Source organism: Pan troglodytes, chromosome 17, assembly GCF_028858775.2.
Source record: "Pan troglodytes isolate AG18354 chromosome 17, NHGRI_mPanTro3-v2.0_pri, whole genome shotgun sequence".
NCBI lineage: Eukaryota > Metazoa > Chordata > Mammalia > Primates > Hominidae > Pan > Pan troglodytes.
In genome coordinates, this window is record NC_072415.2 from 64,419,609 (window position 1) to 64,444,093 (window position 24,485).

The window sequence follows — 24,485 nt, forward strand, 5'->3', positions numbered from 1 at the left end:
ATCTATACTTTGTCTTCATTAGGAAACATTTGCTACATATATGCCCCAAGATGAAAGAAAAAGATAGTACAAAAAAACTTTAAAAGATACTGTTTATAAAAAGAATCTTTAAGAAACTATTTTAAAGGAACTCAGTTTAAAAAGACATTTAGGTGGAACGTGGATACAAAAATTTAAGCTTTTAAGCTCACGTCATTAACAATTAACAAGGATTGTTAATCCCTGACCAGGGCTCGTCTTAGCATATAAAACACCGTTCTTGATTTCCTATTGGAAACCTACTTGATATTAATTGATCTAGAGACTTTGAAGATTATTGGGACATACCACTAGCAGGGTATGTCTTATTTTCAAATCACCAACTATTACTGCCACAATAGACCTGTGTTTAATTTAACCACTAAACTGAACGTTATAGCTTCCGGACTTTTTCATTTGCTAAGAGAAAAGGGAAGGTAAAATTTAGTAGGCTACAAAGGGTAAAATGGAGAAAGTGCAAACAGTAAGACTACAATTGTATTGCCTGGTGGTGGAACGTCGGATGAACTGGAACATATTCAGATGGACTCATGGTCAAGGATATCTTCACTCATAGGGTCAGTGGAAAATAAACATAAATCAACATTGGGATGGCCTCTTTTTTGGATACACCAATTGGTTGAAACTGGATTCTTTCCAGACTTGCAGACAGGTTCACACATGGTAGTGAGTCTTTACATCTGTTTGTACAATGTCCCTCTTTCTGGGCTGCCTGACTGGGTCCCCAATCCGTGCGGGGTCACTGCCATTCTTCCCTGGGAATCAAGGCTTCCTAGGAGTTTGTTAAATCCCATCCCTGGCTAAACTCGGGTCTCCAATCTCCCATCTGCTTTGTGTGTGAGAGGCTCCGGGGTGTGAGAGGAAAGGCACTGAAGAGGGAGTGAAAGAAGTGGTGGGGGGACTGCCTACTAGCTGAGACGATGTCTTATTTTTGGCGGGGGATGCTCTGGAAGCGAGAAGGCTGAACTCACTTGGAAAAACTGGAGCTGTGGGGCCGACTCTCAGCGACCGGAACGACAGCTGCCAGCGCCCTTAAGTCTCCCTCCCCACCCAGTCCCCTCCCGCAGACCCCGGGGCCGGCCGAAGGGAGATCAGCCAGTCCCCGCGCAAACTGGCCGAGAATAGCTGTGACGGAGGTTGGAAGGGCGTGGGGGGCAGCGACTTGGATGCCCCAGAAAGGAGGGAGAAACAGCACCTTCCAGCAGGGGTCGCGACCTAACGCTCAACAGCATCCTCTCCTCTTCGTCGGCCGCTCCCTCATTTTCGCTCGCGCCCGGCGCCCCACTGCCGCGCATGCGCACCGCAGGCCGGCGCCATGTTGGGGCGGTTTGAAAGAGAGCGCGGGCGTCGAGCTCCGCTGTGACTGCGGAGGAAGCTGCGAGTGAGCCGAGCCTGAGGCGGAGCGGTGTCCGGGTTGGGGATGCTTTGTGGTGTCTCGCGTTGGGTAACAGGCCTGAGCTTTCGGCGGAGAGCTGTGGAAGTGTGCGGTTTTTGTTTTTGTTTTCCTTTATTTTTATTTTGGGGCCTTAGGGGTGAGTTAGGCCGGAAAGGAGGGTGTCTTTTCGAGGGTTGTGACAGCCGAGAAAAGGCGAAAGGAGAGTGGCGAGGAAAGAGGAGGAGACGTCTCCTGAGGGAGGGCGCTTGTGGAGTCTCTGTGGAAGGAAGAATACTGTAGGGGGAGTGCCCCCTGGGCGAGGGAGGGTCGCGGGACGCGGCGGAGGGGGCTGACACGGGCGTCTGGGGACCTGAGGCGGCGACAGGAAGGGGCTTGCGCTTTGGGGCTGTCGCTTCCGAACACTTCTCCTTCAGTCCATTGCTGCGCTCGCCCTGGCTGCTGAATAAATGGTTTCGGAGTGAATAGCATCTCATTGAAGAACTTGTCTGTGTCTGTGACTGACGGGCGGTGGAACACCAAAGGGAGGGTGTCGCCTGATTGGGACTGGAAAAATTGGAATTCAGGGCGCCCGGGGTAGGGGAACGATGCGCACTGCTGGAGACGGGCGACCTTCGCTGGCCGGTCGATGGGTTCCTGGTTTTCTGCTGCCGAGTAAACAAACGTTCCCTTTCCTAACTTAGCAGTCACAGAGCTGTTTCCAAGAGTTGTTGTTAATTTCCTGTGCGATATTCCCATTGGCTATTTAACACTGAACGTTCTGTTTTTGAATCAAAGTTAGTTAAAATTTCTTGTCAATAAGTTTAACATTCTGTTCTTCCGCGTGATGGATTTTCTTTTGGAGATTCGAACTGAAGCCTGTACGGAGGAAATGGTAAGATACATGGGATTTGCATGAGATATGTGGGGTTCAAAATAATCCTGTGGCTGAAGTGGGGAGAAGTGGGTGGGTCCATACCCACTTTAGCTACAATTGTTGGAAGCAGGATGATGAGTACATAGGGGTTTATTGAAAGATTCTACTTTTGTATACTCTTTTGGGGAAAAGTTGGAAAACTTTTCATAATAGAACTTAAATTGTGCATTTTCTTTTTGTCTGTCCTGTGAGTTGAAATAACTAGTAAATGTTATCACCCACTTACGGAGACCAATACAACAGCTTTCTCTTTCAAGGTTTTGTAAAATAAAATCAGTAGCCTGTTCGGCATTCAAAGACAGAAAACATTTGGTCAGGCTTATCCAAACAAATTTACTTGAGTGAGTTTAAACTTCTTTAAATAAAAGGGATACGAAAAAGGTAAAGCTGGCTTAGTTTAGCCGTTCGTCAGAGATATGCCAGTATTACAGAATTCAGATAAATCAATGAGACGAAACAACTGTTACCTTATGTTCTGCCATTTGCACTGACCACGGTCAGATCTCTTGTAATGGCCATTGCATGCTCTAACGCTGTGGTAGGATGATGTTTTACTTTGTCTCTTATTTAATTAGAAAACTTTCGATGTTTTAAAGCCAAATTTAATAGTTACTAAGATTACATTAAAAGTTGTTATAACAAATATTTCTAAAATTATAGCCAAAAATTAAACATTATAACATCATAGCATATGTTAAGTCCTCAACATTAATACTTTTTTAGTATAGAAAATCCATTCATTTAATTTTAAAAAGAATGTCATCATGGACTGAATTAGTGCCGGTTCGTTCTGTGATTTCTTAGGTTTTCGAATATACATCCTGTTACTGTACTGAGGTGGACAGGGACTCTCTCAATTTTAATAATGGAAAAACAGTAAGAAGAACACATTGAGTTGATTTTCATATTATTTAAGCTTCCTTTAAAAGAGGTGAGCTGAATCCATTTAACATAAGAATTGAAAATAGGGAGGGTGGTACCAAAAACGAAGGTCAGGAAATGATTAACTATTTTAGGAAAAGTGTATATTGCTAACTAATTCCAGAATAAGACCTGCAGTTTATTTACAGTTAAATGTTGTAAATGTACTAGCATTTATAACATTGAAAGTGAATATTCTCCATTGTTCCTTCTTGTTTTGAATACTTCATTTGATGGCTTTAAAAAATTTATTGAGCGCTATTATCTGCAGCACATGGTAGTAGGCTTATGATTTGAAAAATATGATGTATAGGGGAATATTAGGTATTGTGATGTCATAGAATATATCACCATAAGAGAAAAGACGGTTCATAAGTAGTTTTTAGGACTTTTTAAGAAGTGAGTACTCTTTCCTTGGTATTTTCCATGTATATTCTCAGATAATTTTTGTATACATACTTCCAGGCACATAGTAAGTACTCAAAAAATGTTTTCTAAATCATTGATGAAGGAATTCACAATAATAAAGATAACAAAAATCTACAATTCCTAACAAGGAGTGTCTGTTATAGATAATGGATTTTATTATTTAAAGAAAATTACAAGAGGTTTACATATTTTGTTTGTATATGGTCACTTTTAATTGGCACCTTAACATTTCGTTTTTGTATTACAGTTGTTTTTAAGGGAAATGAATAGAAACAATCCACTTTGAAGAAGCCATGGCGAAATCAAAGACAAAACATAGACTTTGTTCTCAGGAATCTTCAGTATCTGCGCTGCTGGCAAGCTGCACCCTGAGTGGTAGTAATTCCTCTAATTCTGATGGCTCGTTTCACTATAAAGATAAGCTGTACAGATCTGCTTCTCAAGCTCTACAGGCTTATATTGATGATTTTGATCTAAGCCAAATATATCCTGGTGCAAGCACTGGAACAATTAACATTGATGAGGATTTTACTAATATGTCACAGTTCTGCAACTATATTTACAAACCAAACAATGGTATGCTTTTATTCTTTGTTTTCTTTGTGTTCAGATGTTTTGAAGCATTTGGGAGATGTACTGTAGTATTGTAAAGTTTGACATTATTTTTGTTACTTTGGAGTAAAAATAACTTATAATATTGAGATCTGGGTGTTTTTGTAAAATGATTATATAATTCTCTGTGGAACAGTAATATTCACAAGATGTTAAGAGTTTGTCCATAATAAAGCTTCCTTGAAGACAAGTTTGGAAAATGCAGTTGTTGATAAGTCAATTACTACTTTACCGAACACTTGCAGAATGACCCTAGAATAGAAAAAGTTTGTATTCAGTTCTTGGAGGGATGTGGTCAATATATTCCGGAAGCAAAGAATGAGAACAGCTGTTCTCTATGTATAATCCATGCCATTGAAGGGTTTGTAGGTGAGAAAACAAGTTATTTTTCCACCTAGTTTAATAGCATATTTTTTTCTATGCTGCAACCAATATTGAGTGACCAATGTTATTGTGATTGTATTAGTGTATCAGATATGTCTAGATGATAAAAGTTGAAGGAACAGTAAATTAGAGAACACAGGAAAATTCAGGAGGTTGGAGAGAAAAATGTAGAAATTAACACAGAACGAAGAATCATGAGAAAAAAAGCACATCCTATTTTATCCACCTACACCTTTTTATGCTTTTAATCAAAGCTTTAGTGAGGATAAGGGGAAAGCAGCAAAATGCCTCTTAAATTCTTAATTCTCATTTACTGTTGGATATTATAAAATATTTGTATGTAATAAACAAAACTGTTCTTCGTTTTTCAGCTTTTGAAAACCTTGATCACAAAAAGCACTCAAACTTCACATCCTGTAGAAGACACACCGTTAATGACATAGACTCCATGAGCCTAACAACTGATGATCTATTAAGACTCCCAGCAGATGGATCATTTTCTTATACTTATGTTGGACCGAGTCACCGAACGAGCAAGAAAAACAAGAAATGCCATGGAAGACTGGGTTCATTGGACATTGAGAAGAATCCACATTTTCAAGGACCCTACACTCCCGTGGGCAAGGATAACTTTGTTACTCCTGTTATACGCTCAAATATAAATGGAAAGCAATGTGGTAGGCTAAAAAACCCAAAACTTATGAATAGGACTAATAATTGCATTTCTGAATCATCTTTGTCTTTTCCCAAGAAATCGTCTTTCAAGGACAGTTCAGAACACAGTCTTGAAAAGAATTACCCAAGATGGCTCACTAGCCAGAAATCTGACCTTAATGTTTCAGGGATAACTAGTATACCTGATTTCAAATACCCAGTCTGGCTCCACAATCAAGACTTGCTACCTGATGCAAATAGTCAAAGGGTTTATCAAATATTTAAAGATGATCAGTGTTCCCCTAGACATAGTCATCAGGCACAAGGAACTTCTCGGCTTATCAATAAATTAGATTGTTTTGAATATGCTTTTGAACCCTCAAACTTTTCAAATTCCTTGAGTGATGATAAAGAATTAGTTAATGAATACAAATGTGATTTTGAACATAGCCAGTGTCAATGTGAGAATCCACTTCTCCCAGGACAATCCACAAAGCCATTCAGTGGTAATACTTTGTTTATTGCTTATAGTTACTTATTTTTCTTTTTTTTAAACCAAAAGAAGTGCCGTAAAGTTGATGTGATATCTGGGAGCTTTTATGTTTTGTTTTCATGTACTACATCTTTTTGGAATGCTTATAATCTTCACATACAGCATTTTGTAACTAGAAAATGTCTTTTCTCCCATTTTTTTCTTTGCTTGAAATGTCACATTTTAACATAATTTGCTGTTATAGATGAATGTACATTCCAAATGATCAGAACTCTTGTTGACTTTGTGAGATTTTGCTATGCTTTACATTAATTTTTTTCTTCAAGGATTAATAGTCATCTTTTACAATTAGGTGACAAAATTGAATTGCTTATCTTGAAGGCCAAGAGAAATCTAGAGCAGTGTACTGAAGAATTACCAAAGTCCATGAAAAAGGATGACAGTCCTTGCTCATTAGATAAACTTGAAGCAGAAAGATCATGGGAAAATATTCCTGTTACTTTGTAAGTAAGTGGCAATGGAAAAACTGTTTAGTTTTCCAAATGAAAAATGTCATGCGAATATCTGATTTATATTTAAACGAACGGTAATTAATAATATTGTAACTCCATAGAACATAGCATTGTGTTACTTGCTTTAAATTGCATTTTTCATTTATTACCACAAGATGGTATAATGGTTCATAACCTTAGGTACTTTATATAACATCTGTCTTTGTTACGTGCTCATTTTGTTTCATTATAAAATATTGATAAGCATCTTAATATGAGGGATTAGAACCAGAAACAATTATTTTGCAGAGTAGTGTTATGAAATTCTTGTTATTTTCTTCTGACTTAAAGCTTTTCCTCTGTTCCTCTATAGTCTCTCCATATAATGGAGTTATACATTTCTTTTTCTTTTCTTTTTTTTTTTTGAGATGGAGTCTTACTCTGTCACCCAGGCTGGAGTGCAGCGGCACCATCTCGGCTCACTGCAACCTCCGCCTCCTGGGTTCAAGCCATTCTCCTGCCTCAGCCTCCCCAGTAGGTGGTATTACAGGCCTGCACCACCATGCCCAGCTAATTTTTGTATTTTTAGTAGAGATGGGGTTTCACCATGTTGGCCAGGCTGGTCTCTAACTCCTGACCTCGTGATCTGCCCGCCTCTGCCTCCCAAAGTGCTGGGATTACAGGCTTGAGCCACCGTGCCCAGCCTGAAGTTACAAATTTCTTATCATTTACTTTTACTTTCCCTTTTAGTTGTTGTTTTTCTTAAATGATGGTACATTTTTTATTATCAGAAATGCGTTATTGCTAACCCCATATCATGCCTTACGCTCTGATAATTTATTATCTTTAGTTGTCTAAACTTTCATTCTGTTATAGACAGAGTCTATAAGTTCCTGGATTCTTTTTTTTTTTATTCTCAGTTGATTGTCTCTTTTCAGAATGTAGACATTGACTATAATTCCAGTTTAGAAGCCTACGTCTGCCATTTTCTTGCTGTATTGCCTTGTACAATTTACTTGACTTCTCTAAACTTTAAAGATGGAGAAATAACGTCTGCTTCAGGGTTATTGTGAGGATTAATTTGACTAGAAAATGAAAATGAAGTTTCTGACCTAGGATGAGCTCTCTTAGAAATTTTAGTAGTGATGATGATTATCTAGAATATTTTATTTTCTTCTTTTAGCTTCATTTCTCCTTATATATTTCATATATATATGTTGAGATATATATACGTATTTTTTTTTAAACTTGGGTTGATAATGAGTTCACGTAATGCTTAACTTCTCTTATCCTTCTTGTGTCCTAGTTGCTTATTTTATCACTTGTTCTGTGTATTAATAAAGTATCATAGCTGCAATACTTTGATTTTAATTGGAACCAAAATGGGCAAGCAAGTAGTATCAGAGGTGCTTAAAATTTTTGAGTGCACTTAATGTATTTTATTATTTGATAATGTAACTTCTAGCTTGTATAATTAATATTATCAATAGTTTGGCTCAGTACCTTGCATATACTAATTCATTTTTGGAAGACTGAATTTATATTGTGATGGGAATGTTTGTAGATAAAACTAAGGATGAATTGCTGAGAAGGAATAGATCTCAGTTTGAGATTGACAAATTATTATCAACCTGTCATCAAAAACAAAATTGAATAGGAAGTACTCAAGGTAGTATTTTAAGTGGTAGAGCAAAACCACAATCAGATCATTGCTTTTTTAAAGAAACTTTTTATTATGGAAAAGCTCAAATAAATTATGGAAGTAGAATAGCATAATGAACCTCTGTGTACTCTTCAACAATCTGGTAAATGTTTTTTAATAACAGATGGGTGACTCTACAAAGTGTTAGCAAAGAATAGGGGAAAGGACTACCTGATAGTATGAAAGAGCTTGTGAATTAGAAATCAAATATGTCAATAAAGAAGCATGCTTATTAAGAAAAAACATCAGCATTCTGTAAATGTTAAAAAAAGATTCTTAGATATCTGAGTTCTTGAGTTACAAACATACCTCATAGTGTTGTAAGAATAAGAGAGAAATAGATTGAATTCATTTTTGTGATTAATAGAATTTGATTCTCGGAACATTCTTATTTTTGCTGGGGATACCCTTTCCTCTACTACCCTGTGAATATCAGGAAAGAAATGGGTATTTATTAAATGTACTAGGTACATACAAAATTAATTCAGTTTATGCAATATGTCTGTGAGATAGATGGGACTACAAATGTTGAAACTGAAATTCAGATAAATTACTTAAGGTCATACAGTGAGTGGGACTGAGATTGCATGCAGGAATGTTAAATTTCAGAATTCTTTTCCCAGAATGATCTGTTCTTTATGTTGATACCAGTTATAAAGGGGAAGTCTGTTCTGTTGCCTTCAAGTAGGAGAACATTTAACTGCCATTCTAGTAAAAACTTTTAAGAGTTTATGGGGTTGTTGATTATTAGATGGTAACAATGTTTAATTGGAAAAATGTACTGTTTATTTCAAACAAGGTGAGCTTTTGGAGCATAGTCTGTAGTTCAGGCCTTGTTTAGCTGAATGTTAATATCTTCAGTTTCTTCATAGTGTTTTCTTAAAGCTTGAAGACAGAAGCAGGGAGATAAGAAGGGGTTGGATTCTGGTATCAGTTTAGGGAGAAGATAAGGGAATTACCATACAACATTAATATGAATCATATCCATGATGATTATTTCTTGGTGACTACTTGTATTTAAATGAGAATTCTTAAATTATATACTGTTTACTTTTTAGAAATTGGGAACTTAATTGCTATCTTGCATCCTTTAAATCCTGTTTAGCAAATCTCCTGTTCCCGTTAACTCTGATGATAGTCCTCAACAAACTTCAAGGGCAAAGAGTGCTAAAGGGGTTCTTGAAGACTTTCTAAATAATGATAATCAGGTGGGTGAAATTAAAAGTTTTAAAACTTATTAAAAGATTTATGAATAATACGTAGATACTAATTTTTAAGTTACTTAGATAATTTAAAGCAAAAAAGACTCAAATCTTCTCAAATACCCATCATTCCTTCCAGAATTATTGATTATATTATTTTTTATAATATTTTAAATTTTTAAATTAACACATAATAATCATACATATCTATGGGATACATGGTGATGTGATACACCGTGAATATACAGTGATCAAATCAGGGTGATTTGCATACCATCATCTCAAATATTTATCATTTCTTTGTGTTGGGAACATTCAAAATCCTCTCTTTAAGGTATTTGGAAATATATAATAATTTATTTTTACTTATAGTCAGCTGATACTGCTGTAGAACACTAGGACTTATTTTTTCTCTCTAGCTGTAATTTTTTTATCCTTAAACCAATCTCTCCTTATTCCTTACCTCCCTCCTACCTTTCCCAGTCTCCAGTAACCACTATTCTACTCTCTATTTCTATGAGATCAGCTAGTAAGCTTTCCCATATAAGTGAGAACTATGATATTTATCTTTCTGCTCTTAGCTTATTTTACCTAACATAATGTCTTCCAGAGTCATACATTTTGTCACAAATGACAGGATTTCTTTCTTTTTGAAGGCTGAACAATATTCTGTTGTCTATATATGTCACATTTTCTTTACCCTTCTATCTGTTGATGGATACTTAGGTTGAGTCTCTATCTTGACTACTGTGAATAATGCTGCAGTAAACATCAGTAAACATGGATGTGCAGATATTTCTTTGGCATATTGATTTCATTTCCTTTGGATATATACCCAGTAGTCAGATTGCTGGATCATACGGTAGTTCTATTATATATTTAATTTTTTGAGGAATCTTCATACTGTTTTACTGTGTCTGGCTGTGTGTGGTGGCTTATACCTGTAATACTAACACTTTGGGTGGCCAAGGTTGGAGGATTGCTTGAGTGTTTAAAAAAAAAAAAAGTCCATAATTGATAATACTAATTTATATTCCACAAGTGATTATTTCTTAAGGGTAAGTTGTAATGTGAAATCTTAAACCATAATAATGACCTTCTTTGTCTCTTTCTACAGTTGTTGACTTAGTCTGATTTGTCTCATATAAGTAAAGCTACTCCTACTTCCTTTTGGTTATCACTTGTGTGGAATATCTTTCTCCATTCATTCACTTTATGTGTATCTTTAAAGGTGAATGGAGTTTCTTGTAGGCAACATATAGTTGGACAATGTTATTTTTATCCATTCAGGAAGTCCATCTCAAATTTTAAGTGGGGAATTCAGTTTGTTCACATTCAAGGTTAATATTGATAAGTGAGGACATATTCCTGTCATTTTGTTTACTGTACTCTGGTCATTTTATATGTTCTTTCTTCCTTTTTTCCCCTCATATTATCATTATGGTTTGGTAGTTTTCTGTAGTAATGTTTTATTCTTTTCCTTTGTGTATCTGCTCTACCAGTAAGTTTTATATTTCCATGTGTTTTCATGATGGTGCTTATCTTTTTGCTTCCAGTTGTAGGATTCCCCTGAGCATTTCTTGTAAGGCAGGTCTAGTAGTGGTGAATTCTGTTGCTCTTGGTTATGTAAGAAAGAGTTTATTTCTTTCATTTCTGAAGGAAAGCTTTGCTCCATATAGTATCTTGGCTTGCGATTTTTCTTTTCAGCCCTTTGAATGTATCATCCCATCCTCTCCTGGCCTTTAAGGTTTCTGCAGAGATATCCACTGTCAGTCTAATGGGAATTCCTTATATGTGACTTCATGGTTTTCTCTTGCTGTTTTTAGAATTGCCTTTGCAGTGTAACCATAGTGTGCCTCTGGGAGGATGTTTTTGGCTTAAATCTACTGGGGGCCATTGAGCTTACTGGATTTGGATGTCATATCTCTTCCCAGACATGGGAAATTTTCAGCTATGATTTCATTAGGTTTTCTGTGCCTTTTGCCTTCTCTTCTCCTTGTGGAATTCCCATGATAATAACATTTGTTCATTTTATAGTATCCTTTAAGTCTTGTAGGCTTTCTTTACTCTTTTTCCTTCTCTGACTGGGTAATTTCAAATGACTTATCCTCAAGTTCAGAGATTCTTTTGTCTATTTGATCAAGTCTATTAAGCTCTCTATTGTATTTTAAAATTCCATTCATTGAATTCTTCACTGTGTATTTTCTGTTTGGTTCTTTTTTATGATTTCTGTTTGTTGACTTTGTTGCTCATATTGTGAATTGTTTTCCTGCTTTGGTCAAATTATCTGTCTGTGTTTTTTTGTATCATTGAGTTTTTTTAAAAAACATGATTTTGAATTCTTTTTCCACCCATTTGCTGATTTCCTTTTCATTGGAGTCTGTTACTAGAGTTATTATATTCCTTTGGTGGTGTCATATTTTCTTGGTTTTACATATTTCTTGTGTTTGTTGGTATCTCGGCATCTTTCTGAATTATTTTCTGTGTGTTTTGTTGATGTTTGCTGTGTTTTCTTAGAACAGCTATTTTGAATTCTTTGTTTGCCAGATCATCTGCAGGTCTTTAGGATCAGTCACTTATTTTGTAGAGGTTTTCTGTTTGGATTTGTCTGAAGTTTTCTCATGATTAGAATGAGGTTATGCATTTTTGGCAAGAATACTGAAGAAGTGATGTGCTCTTCTTACTGCATTATCTCAGAGGGCTCATTATATATTGATATCATTAATATATTGATAAGTTAATGCAATAATAGTAATATATAATAAAGATATAATATGTAAAAACTGGTTGTATTAACTTTGAACACTTGGTTAAGGTGATCTTTATCCTTAGTAAAGATACCAATTTTCCTTGTAATTATTAAATATCTTATAAAGCACTTTGAGACTTTGCAGATATCCTGTTTCTCCTCAAACTTTTGTCTACTAATTTTAGTATCCATTTGTGAATCCTATCTTTTTTCTATATTTATTAACTGAAAACCTTGTATAATGAAAAACTATCTTTATATTTGTTTAGTAAATTATATTAGTACAGATTCACTAATTTATTTTATTCTTGGTTTAGAATGCAGTATAATTAGTTACGCTGCTGTTCAAATTGTTTCAGGTTAGGCCATTAGGAGTTCCGTCATGTTGGCTCCTGTGCCTTTTTATATGTCTGCATTCTTTTTTGAGCATTTCTTTGAGGAGCCATGGTTCTTTGTATTGGAAAATGGCATTTAGAAACTAGGATCTAGGCATTAGTTGTGCTGAGTGCTACTAGGGTGTTGTTCATTCTAAACTATGTCAGCAGGAAGACCTAGGAAACAAGTTTGCCAACCCACATGTACTCACATATGTACATTTCTTTATCTGTTTATCTGTGTACATATATGTGTATATGTGTTTACCTATAAATAAACATATATATGTATAAAATCATGAGTATTGATACCTCTGATTCCGGTCTAATACTGCAGTTTGTTTTAGCTTTTCCCATTCCCTATTTGTAACTTTCTCCCCCCATGATAATCCTTTCATTATCTACAGTAAATTTACTTGTTTGTTCAGTCTTATTATACATGCAAAGTGGTTTTAGAATTGCTAACCCATATTCCTGTAATTAACAAATGTACTAACTAGATTACATTATTTGTATAGTGCTTTTTTTTTTTCTTTGGAGACAGTCTTACTCTGTCTCCCAGGCTGGAGTGCAGTGGCACAATCTCTACTCACTGCAACTTTGCCTCCCAGGTTCAAGCAGTTTTCCTGCATTAGCCTCCCAAGTAGCTGGGATTACAGGCACCCACCACTACACCTGGCTAATTTTTGTATTTTTAGTAGAGGCAGGGTTTCACCATATTGGCCAGGCTGGTCTTGAACTCCTGACCTCAAGTGATCCACCCGCCTCAACCTCCGAAAATGTTGGGATTACAGGCATGAGCCACCATGCCGAGCTGAATATTGCTCTTTTCGTCTTTAGCCTTATAATATCATAACAAAATACTGTTTTCCAGAGTTACTTAGGTTATTTTCTTCCCAACTCTCTTTGGTGTGGTTGTGCTGTTTATTTATAATACTGTTAGTTGGTTCATTTGTCTTTGTATCCAATTGGCCCTCTGTATGTGTGGGTACCACATCTGTAGATTCAACCAACTGCAAATTGAAAATCTGGAGAAGAATAATAAACATAACAATACAATAATAAAACATAATTTAACACTTTGGGAGGCTGAGGCGAGCGGATCACGAGGTCAGGAGATCGAGACCATCCTGGCTAACACGGTGAAACCCTGTCTCTACTAAAAAATATAAAAAATGAGCCGGTTCTGGTGGCGGGCGCCTGTAGTCCCAGCTACTTTGGAGGCTGAGGCAGGAGAATGGTGTGAACCCAGGAGGCGGAGCTTGCAGTGAGCCAAGATAGCACCATTGCACTCCAGCCTGGGCGACAGAGCGAGACTCTGTCTCAAAAAAAAAAAAAAAAATTTTTAAAACACAATGTGCAAGTATTTACATACTGTTGACATTGTAGTATTTATTATCAGTAATCTAGAGATGATTTAAAGTTTACAGGAAGATATGCATAGGTTATATGCAAATACTGTGCCATTTTATAATCAGGTACTTGAACTTCCTTGAACTTTTATATTCACAAAGTGTCCTGGAAACAGTCTCCCAAGAAAACAGCGATGACTATATATTGGGTTGTCCTCTTGTTCTGTTTGGTTTAAATAATTTGCTTTTTGAATATATGAAATGTCACTATGGTTCTGAGAGTCGAAGATATACAGAGATGTACCCGGAGACATTTACTAGCAGGTTTCAATGACAAGTCTCAGAACAAATTGTATTATCCATACAATATTTTTAAAACATTCATTAACATTGGCACAAACAGTTCATATGTTTTCTAGTTTTCTGTCTTCTTTTGATACTCTGACCACTGCTTTGCATGAAAAGTCACTTAGCTCAAACATAAATTCCAGAGGCAGCCTTTTGTAACTATTATGGTTGACATAAGGCAGCCGAAGTTCTAAAATAAGGTAGTGGCTGGATGCAGATCATTTGGAGATTATGCCTCAGATGCTATCTCCCAGAGTGTAGGAGTATATCCTAACTGGATCCTTTTACCCTGTTTTTTTTTTTTTTTCTTTTTAAAATGTTTCTTATATTGTTGTGTTAAAATATACATAATATAAAATTTACCATTTTAATCATTTTTAAGTGTACAGTTCTGTGGCATTAAGTACCTTCGCATTGTATGTAGCTATCACCATCGTCCATCACCAGAACTTTATTTTCTCACACTGAAACTTTGTACTCATTAAACTCTAACTCCCTATTTCCCCCTCTCCCTAGTCCCTGGTAAGTAGCTTTTTACTTTTTGTCCCTATGGACTTGTTACTGTAGGAACCTCGTGTAAGAAGAATCATATGTGTATCTTGTTGTGACTGGCTTATTTTGGTTAGCATAATGTCTTTAAGGATCATCTATGTTGTAGCATTTGTCAAAATTTCCTTTTCTTTTTAGATTGAACAGTTTTCCATTGTATGTATGTACCACATTTTGTTTATTCATCTGTTGTTGCACTCTTGGGTTATCTGCATCTTTTGGCTGTTGTGAATAATTTTGTTGTGAACATGGGTATACAAATATCTACCCAAGTCCCTGTTTTCACTTCTTTTGGATATATACCTAAGAGGGAAATTGCAGGATCATTCAGTGATTCTATGTTTAATTTCTTGTGGAATTCCTATACTGTTTTCTACAATGGCTATAGCATTTTACCTTTCCGCTCCCTGTTTCTTATACCCTGTTCTATAACTGTGGAAATGTCTTTAAAATCTTTTTAACCATACTGCTTACCTTGAGTATCTTATGCTAATCAACAACTTTCTATAGAATTGAAGTTTAAGTAGTACTTATGGTGCACAGTCTATGCTGAAATATATTAAATTACAGACATCTGTACAGGCCTATTTGTTACTTGGTAGATAGCTGTTAGGACACAGAAACTCATTTGAAAGATGTAAAATAATAGACTGGTAAGACTTTTAAAAAGAAATTTTAAAATATCCCTCACCGATTATCTTAAAAGAATCCTGACCATCTTATGTGTCTTAAGTACTGCTGCGTTCTTTGAACACAAATAAGGTCAGGGGTAATCGAGCTATGAGTGTTATTTAGGTAGAAGGAGTGTATGGCCCATGAAGAGGTGAAAAGCTGGCATTCTGTTATAAAAACATATTTTAAAGTGTGCAGAGAATACTGTATTTGAAATTTTAGTCCTTGATCAGCTGTAAAGAACATGTTGGTTTACCTGTCCTCTGAAGACCTTTCATTTCATTTACAATTTGTGATTTTAAATGTGCTAAATTAATTTGTCATAAATACAAACGTGCACTATTTATTTTAAAACAGCAATGACTAGAAAGGATATGCCAAACTGTTAATCATGATTGTCTTTAAGTAACTTCACCTGGGGCCTGGGGATGTAAGTGGTGAGTTACAGTTTTGATTTTTTAAAATACTTTATTGACATGCATTGTTTGGAGTTTTACATTAATTTTCTATTGGGGAAATTAATACAAAATAAAACTCTTCTTTCCCTGAGTTTGGATGGTTAACTTTATACTATCATCTGTTTTAACCTTAGAGCTGTACTCTCTCTGGAGGCAAACATCATGGTCCTGTTGAAGCCCTGAAACAAATGTTATTTAACCTTCAAGCAGTACAAGAACGTTTTAATCAAAATAAGACCACAGATCCAAAAGAAGAGATTAAACAAGTAAGCACAAACATGATTTATGAATTGAGATTTGTGAATTTGTATAAAGATTTTTTTCTACATCTTTTAATAGACCTTATAGTTTTATGTTAGTAAGCATGCCACATTACACATGTTGTAAGTGGCAGTAGTTTTTTTTTGTTAGGAAGTAATGTACTCACGTTTAATTCTGTTTGATTTCTGTAGGTGTTTATCTCTAAACAGATTGTTCTATTATGGTTATAAATCTAACATCTTATTTAGTTATGATGATGTTACAACTATAGTATCAAAGGGTTGTAAGAGTTTTGTAATGCTCTACAAAATTAATCTATGTGGCCCATCTTCTGGTAGTTATATTCGAGGAGGCCTAGAAAACTTTTTCAACATTAGATTCTTTCACACACCTTTCTCCTTTGAAATTTAATTTTGTTACTGTGTGTTCATTGGCTGTTATGAATACAGTTATATCAAGTTTTATTTTAGAGCCATTTTATTTTTTCAATTTGTGTATTTCCCGGTAATTTGAAAATCTGTTTCTGTTTTAGGCTGCCATTCTATATGATGAATTTTTTCCCACAAAAGTATAGTGTTTAAGAACATAGAGTTTATATTTTCCCAAATATGATTGTGAATTCTGTCACTTACTAGCAAGTGCAATATTTGTGCAAATCATTTAACCTCTTTAGTTTCAGTTTCCTATTTAAAAAATTATTGATTTTTAATTGACAATATATATATATTTTGGGTGTACAACATGATGTTTTGAAACATCATGAAATGGCTAGGGGAGCTAATGACCTCACATACTTTTTGTGGAGAACATGTAAAACCTGCTCCATTAGTAATTTTCAAGTATACGATATGTTGTTTTTAATTTTAGTCACCATGTTGTACAATAGATCTCTTGACCTTATTCTTCTCGCCTAACTAAAATGTTGTATCCTTTGAAAAACATCTCTGCAACTCCCGTCCCCACGTCCAGATTCTACATATAAGTGAGATTATTATTCAGTGTCTGTCTTTCTGTGCTGGGCTTATTTCATTTATCAATTTCCTTTTCTGTACAGTGAGGTTGTTGAGAAGACAAATTGAGACAAACTATATAAAGTACTTAGTATAGTGCTTGGTACATGGTAAATGCTCAATAAGTGATGGCTCATTGTTTTATTGTTATTCAGTAGATCTGTGAAATTGAGTTTTCATTACAAATGAGTGGATCAGCTTTTGAGAACCTTCATAGTCTTCTCATTTGAGTTGTATTTCTTAATTTCTGTCCTTACATTCTAATAATCATAACATTAATATGTAGAATGTAATCTATCCTTCTTTCCCCTCTCATTCTAAACATCATTGAGATATAAGCCTGTTCAATAAAGTCATAATTTTAAGCGAAGACTTGATTTTTAATAGACATACGTGTAGAAGTATACTTTAGGACAGTTGAAAAATGGCTGTTAGTTGTAGTGTTTTTACAGTAAATGGAAAATAAAAATATTTAATACTCTTGAAAATTATTAGAATTCTTTGGAAATGTAGAAAATATTTTTTAATGTTTTAATCACATTTTAAATACCATTTAATTTTATAGTTATATAATTTTAATATTTTGTTATATTTGGTGTTTTTAATAATAGGTTTCAGAAGATGATTTCTCTAAATTACAGTTGAAGGAAAGTATGATTCCTATTACTAGGTCACTTCAGAAGTAAGTATTCTTTACTAATATGGATACGAATCCATCTTAGCCATTTCTTTGACAAATATAAAGTTACAGGGTAGAAGTAAGTAGTTTTAAGAGTAGCACTATTAGGCATATTTAAGCTTCTTGGAGCACACTGTTTAATTACACTAAAAAACATTGTTTTCTTTTAAACTTGTGCTTTTTCCTATTCAAAATGTTCTAAGGACCTAATGAGATAGCCTTAGACCTCTAAAATATAATGGATATGACTCATTTTTGAGTAGTAATAGCAACAATTTATGATAGTATTTTTGTGAGTATCCTATAACAGTAACTTGTATGAAATGTGTTTTCATATATTCTCTCTAGAATAAATTTAATAATAAATGGATCGTTATTTGGAACATCATTACAGAAATCTAAAGTAGATATAATGACCTGGGTATAAAGATAGGTCTAATTTTCTTAGTTACAGTGTCTTAAATAATAAAATGGAGAAAAATACAATTTGTTTCTATAGTCATGATATTGACAGAAGAGAAGGGTATTTATTTTGGAGTTCGTTGTATGACTATGAAGTGTCCTCAGAAGATGGAATACTGAACTTAGGAAATACTGAGATTAAAAGTTTCTACTCTAGTCACACCATTTCACTTGGCTACCTTTTGTACTTTGAGAATTTGCTTAGGCTTCTGTGATCTAAGGAACTGGTGGAAAAATAAAACACTAGACATGTAAACTTAAGAATCTAATTGTCACAAATGTGTATATAGTTTTCATAGTTTACATGTATCATGTATAATTACTTTTTTCTCTCTACTTAATTTATTATCTTTAGGGTATAAATAATGCACCTTTGTTTGTAGCTTGCCATAGTACTGGGGTATAATGTTTCATACCTAATAGAATTCAGTGAATAATGATAGTAATAGCTAACATTGAATGTTTACCAAATTTCAGTATTCTAAGTGCTATTGAATATAATTCATGTGATCTTCACAACCTTATGAAGTAAGTACTATTATTATTTTCATAATACAGATCGGAGAATAGGCATGGAGTAGTAAAGTAACTTGCCATAGCTAGTAAAAGAAGCGGGATTCAGATCAGGTAGTGTGATTTGAAAGTCTGTATTTTTAACACTCCTCTCACTAATGATAGTGATGAATTATTCATTGAGACTAAGAACAGGGCCTCAGTTGATCACCTAGTATGAAGACTTCATTCTGCTTTAAAATTTGAGGTGAATGACCATAAGTTTTCCATTGCTCTTTAAAGCATTATACTGCACCTGTCACAGACCTACATGTGTTTTCTGAGTTAATGTACATATCCTAGATGTTTTTCCTGGTGAAAACTAACAGTGGATTGTAAGTCATTAAATCACCACAAAAATCGATACTGATCTATAAGTGCTTTTACCATTTGCTAGAATTTTTTTAATAGTAACTTTTTTTCTACTATAAGCAATCAATAGTCTTACCTGTATATGGAGTTTCATTTTTAGAGAGAGTAAGTTTTATGTTTTGTTAGATGGCCTTTAGTTATTAATTCTGTTGTATTAACTGGAGCAGTCTTAATTTGTCTTTACATTTCTAAAGTATTATCAGTAAGACGTTTGTACTGTAATGAAGTAAGCTTAGACTTACAAAAGTTATTTTCAGTCTGTAGATTAACTGTTTTAAGGTCAATTTAAATTAATTACATCTCAGAATTCCTTTTTCCAGGCTGCAAAATATTCTGGTTAGGTATATGGTCATCTTTTCATACTTCAAATATTTCAAAATTTACAAAATATTTGCAAAATATTTCAAAAGTTACTGATTATACTTTGTAGGCTTTATTGGCCTTTCCTAAGGTAAAATCCTATTATGGCTCTTTACATTCCTCAAATAACAGTTTTTGTTTTTAATAATTTGGATGGCTATCCAGTTTTAAGATATATTTCATTAGCCATAGGGAACTGTAAGCTAGTTAGTCTGGCCTTTGTCTAGTCCCTTAAATACTCAGTTTTCTTATATTCTTCAATTAGAAATATGTGTTCTCTAGGAAGACTCATTGGAGCTGGGATTACAGGTGCATGCCACCATGCCCGGCTAATTTTTGTATTTTTAGTAGAGATGGGGTTTCGCCATGTTGGCCAGGCTTGTCTCAAACTCCTGACCTCAGGTGATCCACCTGCCTCGGCCTCCCAAAGTGCTGGGATTACAGGGACGTGCCACCATGCCTGGCTAATTTTTGTATTTTTAGTAGAGATGGGGTTTTGCCATGTTGGCCAGGCTGGTCTCGAACTCCTGACCTCAGGTGATCCACCCACCTCAGCCTCCCAAAGTGCTGGATTACAGTGCTGGCCACCACGCCCAGCTGAATATTTTAAAATTTTAGTTATTTTACCTCTGATTGGTTAGTAACTTTGGGTGAATTATTGTCACTTAGTCAATGAAGGTGGGAATCTCAGAAATTAACTGAAGTTGCCAAAAAAGGTGGGAGAATTGAGAGTCTTCTTATTACATTTGAGTAAAAGTATCCAAGAAGTGTATAGTACAGGGAAATAGATATACATGCAGTAAATAATGCTACTAGTTTCCTTCCATCTCCTTGTCCTGGGTAAAGTGGAAGATGCAGTTTATTATACATTTATTGAACAACTACTGTGTGTTAGAGACTATAGAATAGAGTGTTGTAGTCATTACCTTTCTGCTCACCATAAATGGAAATTACTAACATTGGAGGTTATTACACAGCTTATGTTTTTTTTTTTTAATTTAATTTTGTTTTTTTGAGATAGAGTTTCGCTTTTGTTGCCTAGGCTGGAGGCTGGAGTGCAGTGGCACGATCATGGGTCACTGCAGTCTCCACCTCCTGGCAAACGATTCTCCTGCCTCAGCCTCCTGAGTAGCTGGGATGACAGATGCCCGTCACCACGCCTGGCTAATTTTCTGTTGTATTTTTAATAGAGATGGGGTTTCACCATGTTGGCCGGGCTGGTCTCGAACTCCTGATCTCAGGTGGTCATATCATCAGGTGATATGCCCATCCCAGTCTCCCAAAGTGCATGGATTACAGGCGTGAGCCACTGCTTCCGGCCCTTCCTGCACATCTTAATTACTATATTGTCACTCTGTTTTTCCTTAATATCCTTCTTATTTATCAAAGATCTGAAATATGACTAATTGATGTTTTCTGAGTGGTCCTCCAGGAACTGAAATATAGGGGAGAGAAAAACTGGAAAAATATAATTAGAGAAGGCTTGGAAAGTTAAGGGCCTCTTTTCCTGGTTTGAGGAATGATTGAGTTTTCTCCACTGATACCTGCAATACAATCTTGGCATTATTTCAGAGAAAAATCTAGGTTGTTGGTATAACAACACATTTATATAGACTTATTGGAGTAGTTGGCAGCTTCCCCTATAATCAATAAAAATGAGTTTTGTTCAGATCTGTAACTAATCCTTAAATGCTATTTAAAAAATAGCTATCTTGAATGTAAATGTTAAAAATAATTTCTGTATTTTACTTCTTAACTAATATACACAGGATACCAAAAGCAAAGGTGTCATTTCATAGAGCTGTAGTGAAAATTACTTGAAAAAAGTGTTTTTGTTAAGTGTGATACAACTGATACCTATTGTTTCTTGTTAGGGCACTTGGCAGACTATCTTAAAAAAAGTTAATGTCAAAAAATATAATTTTTAAAGTAAATGTTGATAGAACTTTAGATAAATTATTTTAACCCTCAATTATTCAGATCTCAAGGTTTTATAAGGAATAAGTCTCAAAGTTTATATAAATTTACTTCTCATACCAATTTTGAAGTTAATAATCTAATTTATTTTTTTGCTGTCTGCATTGGCTATTCAGTTCTTAATAACTGGTTTATAATGTGTTTTATACTTTTTAATGAAGGGCTTTGCACCATTTATCTCGCCTGAGAGACCTGGTTGATGATACGAATGGAGAACGGTCACCGAAAATGTGAAGAAGAAAATGCAATTGTCACCACAATAAATAGTCACCACAGAACAAATTGGCATTTTTTCTATTACTTAAACTGACAAAGTAAATATAAGCCATACATTATTTTGTGGTTTGTTCAAGGATTATATATTTCTAAAACACTAAACTTGAAAATACCCATAGGTTTTGGGACCTATCTTTATTTTGTGCCAACATACTAGAATGTGAACTGCAAGGACCCACAGTGTATCCTGAAGTCTTACTTTCGCCTTCTGGCCAGCAAATGTCTAATATTTAAAGATGGATGACTTCTGTTCTTGAAGCTTACCTGGATTTAACCTTCTTCAGCATCCTCAGCATTTTATTACCTGGTTCAGGATCATTAAGAAACTTACTGGTTTTTATCCAAAATCTTTTACGTTAAATAGACTTTTTTAAAGATATAGTTAGCATCACTTTTAAACAGCTTAAAGGAATATCAAAATTGTTATTGTGTATCTCATCTATAGGGAAGTCTGTTACTTTGAAATTTTCATAAATTTAATATTTAAGATACATCGTATTTGAAAATTGCATTAATAGTGGGGTGATACTGTGTTAAAAGGAACATTGTGTTGTGACATTCAAGAGAACCTCCTCATTTAATTAGTACTTTGATTCTGTGTAACATAATCTTGGTAGTGCTTGACAGTTTCCAAACCTTTTTTTGGAGAGAGATTTAAGAATTTAATATTTTGATATTAGATTGTTTCCCAGATTTTAATTTTGGGGTTAGCTCAAACTAGTGAAAACTATGACTAAATGGCCAATTGCTTTATCAAATTTGATAACTAAAACTTAAAATGAATATGGAAAATCAGAAAGCAACTCTATTTTAGAGCTATTTTGTAAGAGTTGTGCTTTCTTTAACACGATCTGTAGTCTTAAGTTTGTCTCTAGCTAGAACTGAACAAAGCTCTATAATTTTTACCAAGCACTTATTAATACTTCTTATAAGTAGTAAGCATCTTTACTAACACAACTGAGAATTAAGTCATAAAACATAACTAATACAGCACATTACTGCCTGATGAAATTAAAGAGTACTGTGTATATGTATAACTACTACAGGTTAACACTTCACCCAAATGATAGCGTTTTTCCTCAGTAGATTTATTGTCAAATAGGAATTTCTAAGCACATTGAGTCAAAGCATTTTTTCCAAGTTAATAAAGTGTTATTTACTATCTTTGTTAGAGGTGACATGTCAAACACTACAGTGAGCTCTGTGGGTTTTTTTTTTTTTTTTTTTTTTTTTTTGCCTGTGAGTTTTTTACTATGCTGCTCTGACCAGTTTGAGTGGCAATTACCAATAGATTTGTTTTCTTTATTCTGTGATGTTTTTACCACTGACACTGTTTTCAGATTATAGTCTGCTTCATAGAAAATAGCCTGCATAATCAAACAAGGAGTTACTTTGAAATTAAAGTATGCCTGGCTATTAAAAATGCAGATTTTAGGTGGGTAAACATCAGGTAGGTCTGGGTGGGTCATGTTCTAGGCCTAGAAAAATACACTATTAGACAAGTTCTAAAGAAGGCAAGGAGATAAAGGCATCAGGTGGTAACTTCTAATTGAATATTATATGCTGATCATACATAATATATACTATGCCTGGAAATTATGACTGAAAAGCACCTATTCGGTTAGTGCTCCTATTCATGAGAACATATCTCCAATACTAAATGAGATAAGCCTGTTCTAAAATCTTACAGCCAGTATTTTAAGAAACTTGATTATACTTACCAAAGGAACATTGTTTGTTTTCTCTTGTTTTAAATATGGAGAGGTTTAATCCTTTACATAACAAAGGAATTAATTTTAGCAAAATGATTCATTCCAACCTTCTTATAAGAAATATCTAGGAGAGTCAAGTAAGAAAAATAACGAATCTAAGTGATAAACATTCAATAAATTCTCTAAATAAGAGATTTATTTACAATTTTAATATCTCAGGGTTCTTTTTAGGTTTCCAGGGGAAAAGAGCAGGATAACAGTGTGGAGACTGCTAAGTTGAGAATTTAAAACAAAGGAGAACATAAGATTTTTAAAATTGCATTGTGAATGTAAAATTTTTATCAATCCTTTGCTCTCTTTTAGACCTATTGAGAAAATGTTAAATAGAAAAAATTAAGAAATTTTAATAAGATGTTTCAGATCTTTGAGTATGAAAAACATAACAAAAAAGCCTAATTTCAAAAAACTATTTGAGATCAAGGGACAATGGTGTGACCAATATGAAGGGTCAAGACTGAAATGTATTGTCTTTACTATCAAGAACTCTCCTTTCAGTTGTTTCTCGGACAGTTAATTTCAGCTTCATAGAGATTTCTGAGCAAATTAAGAAACACTATTTTCCTGGGTTTGTTTTGGGTATATGTCATTATAGTTATGTTATTTCTTGTTGAAATTTATAATGTGGGTTTTTTGTATTGTTTTAGTATTTAATGGTGTATAATGTGTTATTACATTATATGTAGTTATACCAAAATATTGCCTGAAGATAAATCATGACAAGGTCCCCTGTTTATTCCTGTGTTACAGACACGTGGAATTGCTCCTGTAGATTTGAATTTTTGTTTCATTTTTTTCTGTCCCACCCTTCACTCTCTCTGTTTCAGAACATTTTTGGTAGAAGTGTTATCCAGAAGTGAACTTGTCAAAAGGCAAGTAGCATGAAAGAAGACAAAAGAAGCAAAAGGCTAATACAGTGGATAATTTCTGAGCACTTGAAGTTTCTTCAAATGTGCAAGACTGTGTGTCTTCCTATTAGATGTATAAATTGGATATTTCATGCCTAATTAAATGTTGCGTTGGATTGCA

The 24,485-nt window shown here is 34.6% G+C and overlaps 2 protein-coding genes across 19 annotated transcripts in view; one reads left to right on the forward strand and one right to left on the reverse strand.

Annotated features, from left to right (window-relative positions):
* Positions 1-1,379, reverse strand: part of STARD6 (StAR related lipid transfer domain containing 6) — a 33,134-nt gene extending 31,755 nt beyond the window's left edge. Inside the window, exon 1 of one of the 4 annotated variants that reach the window (XM_523930.6) lies at positions 1,235-1,379. The gene's annotated coding sequence lies outside the window, so the exon portion shown is untranslated. Of the gene's footprint in view, positions 1-1,010 lie in introns of all 4 variants that reach the window. The other 3 variants (XM_009434041.3, XM_054671854.2, XM_016933741.3) reach the window with 3 other exon arrangements.
* On the forward strand, positions 1,326-24,485 carry C18H18orf54 (chromosome 18 C18orf54 homolog). Of its 15 annotated transcripts, none has more exons than XM_054671658.2 (8): positions 1,326-1,521; positions 3,946-4,274; positions 5,066-5,371; positions 6,194-6,344; positions 9,140-9,242; positions 15,873-16,004; positions 17,621-17,691; positions 21,573-24,485. In XM_054671658.2, exons 2-8 carry the CDS (start codon positions 3,992-3,994, stop codon positions 21,643-21,645), a joined length of 1,119 nt encoding a protein of 372 aa, XP_054527633.1. In that variant the 5' UTR covers positions 1,326-1,521; positions 3,946-3,991; the 3' UTR covers positions 21,646-24,485.

Excerpts from the sequence above, each read along its gene's own strand:
- C18H18orf54 (XM_009433947.4), top strand. The coding sequence starts at position 3,992 with ATGGCGAAATCAAAGACAAAACATAGACTTTGTTCTCAGGAATCTTCA. Across the intron at positions 5,855-6,193 it reads ATCCACAAAGCCATTCAGTG|GTGACAAAATTGAATTGCTT; the intron begins GTAATACTTTGT and ends TTTTACAATTAG. Across the intron at positions 6,345-9,139 it reads GAAAATATTCCTGTTACTTT|CAAATCTCCTGTTCCCGTTA; the intron begins GTAAGTAAGTGG and ends AATCCTGTTTAG.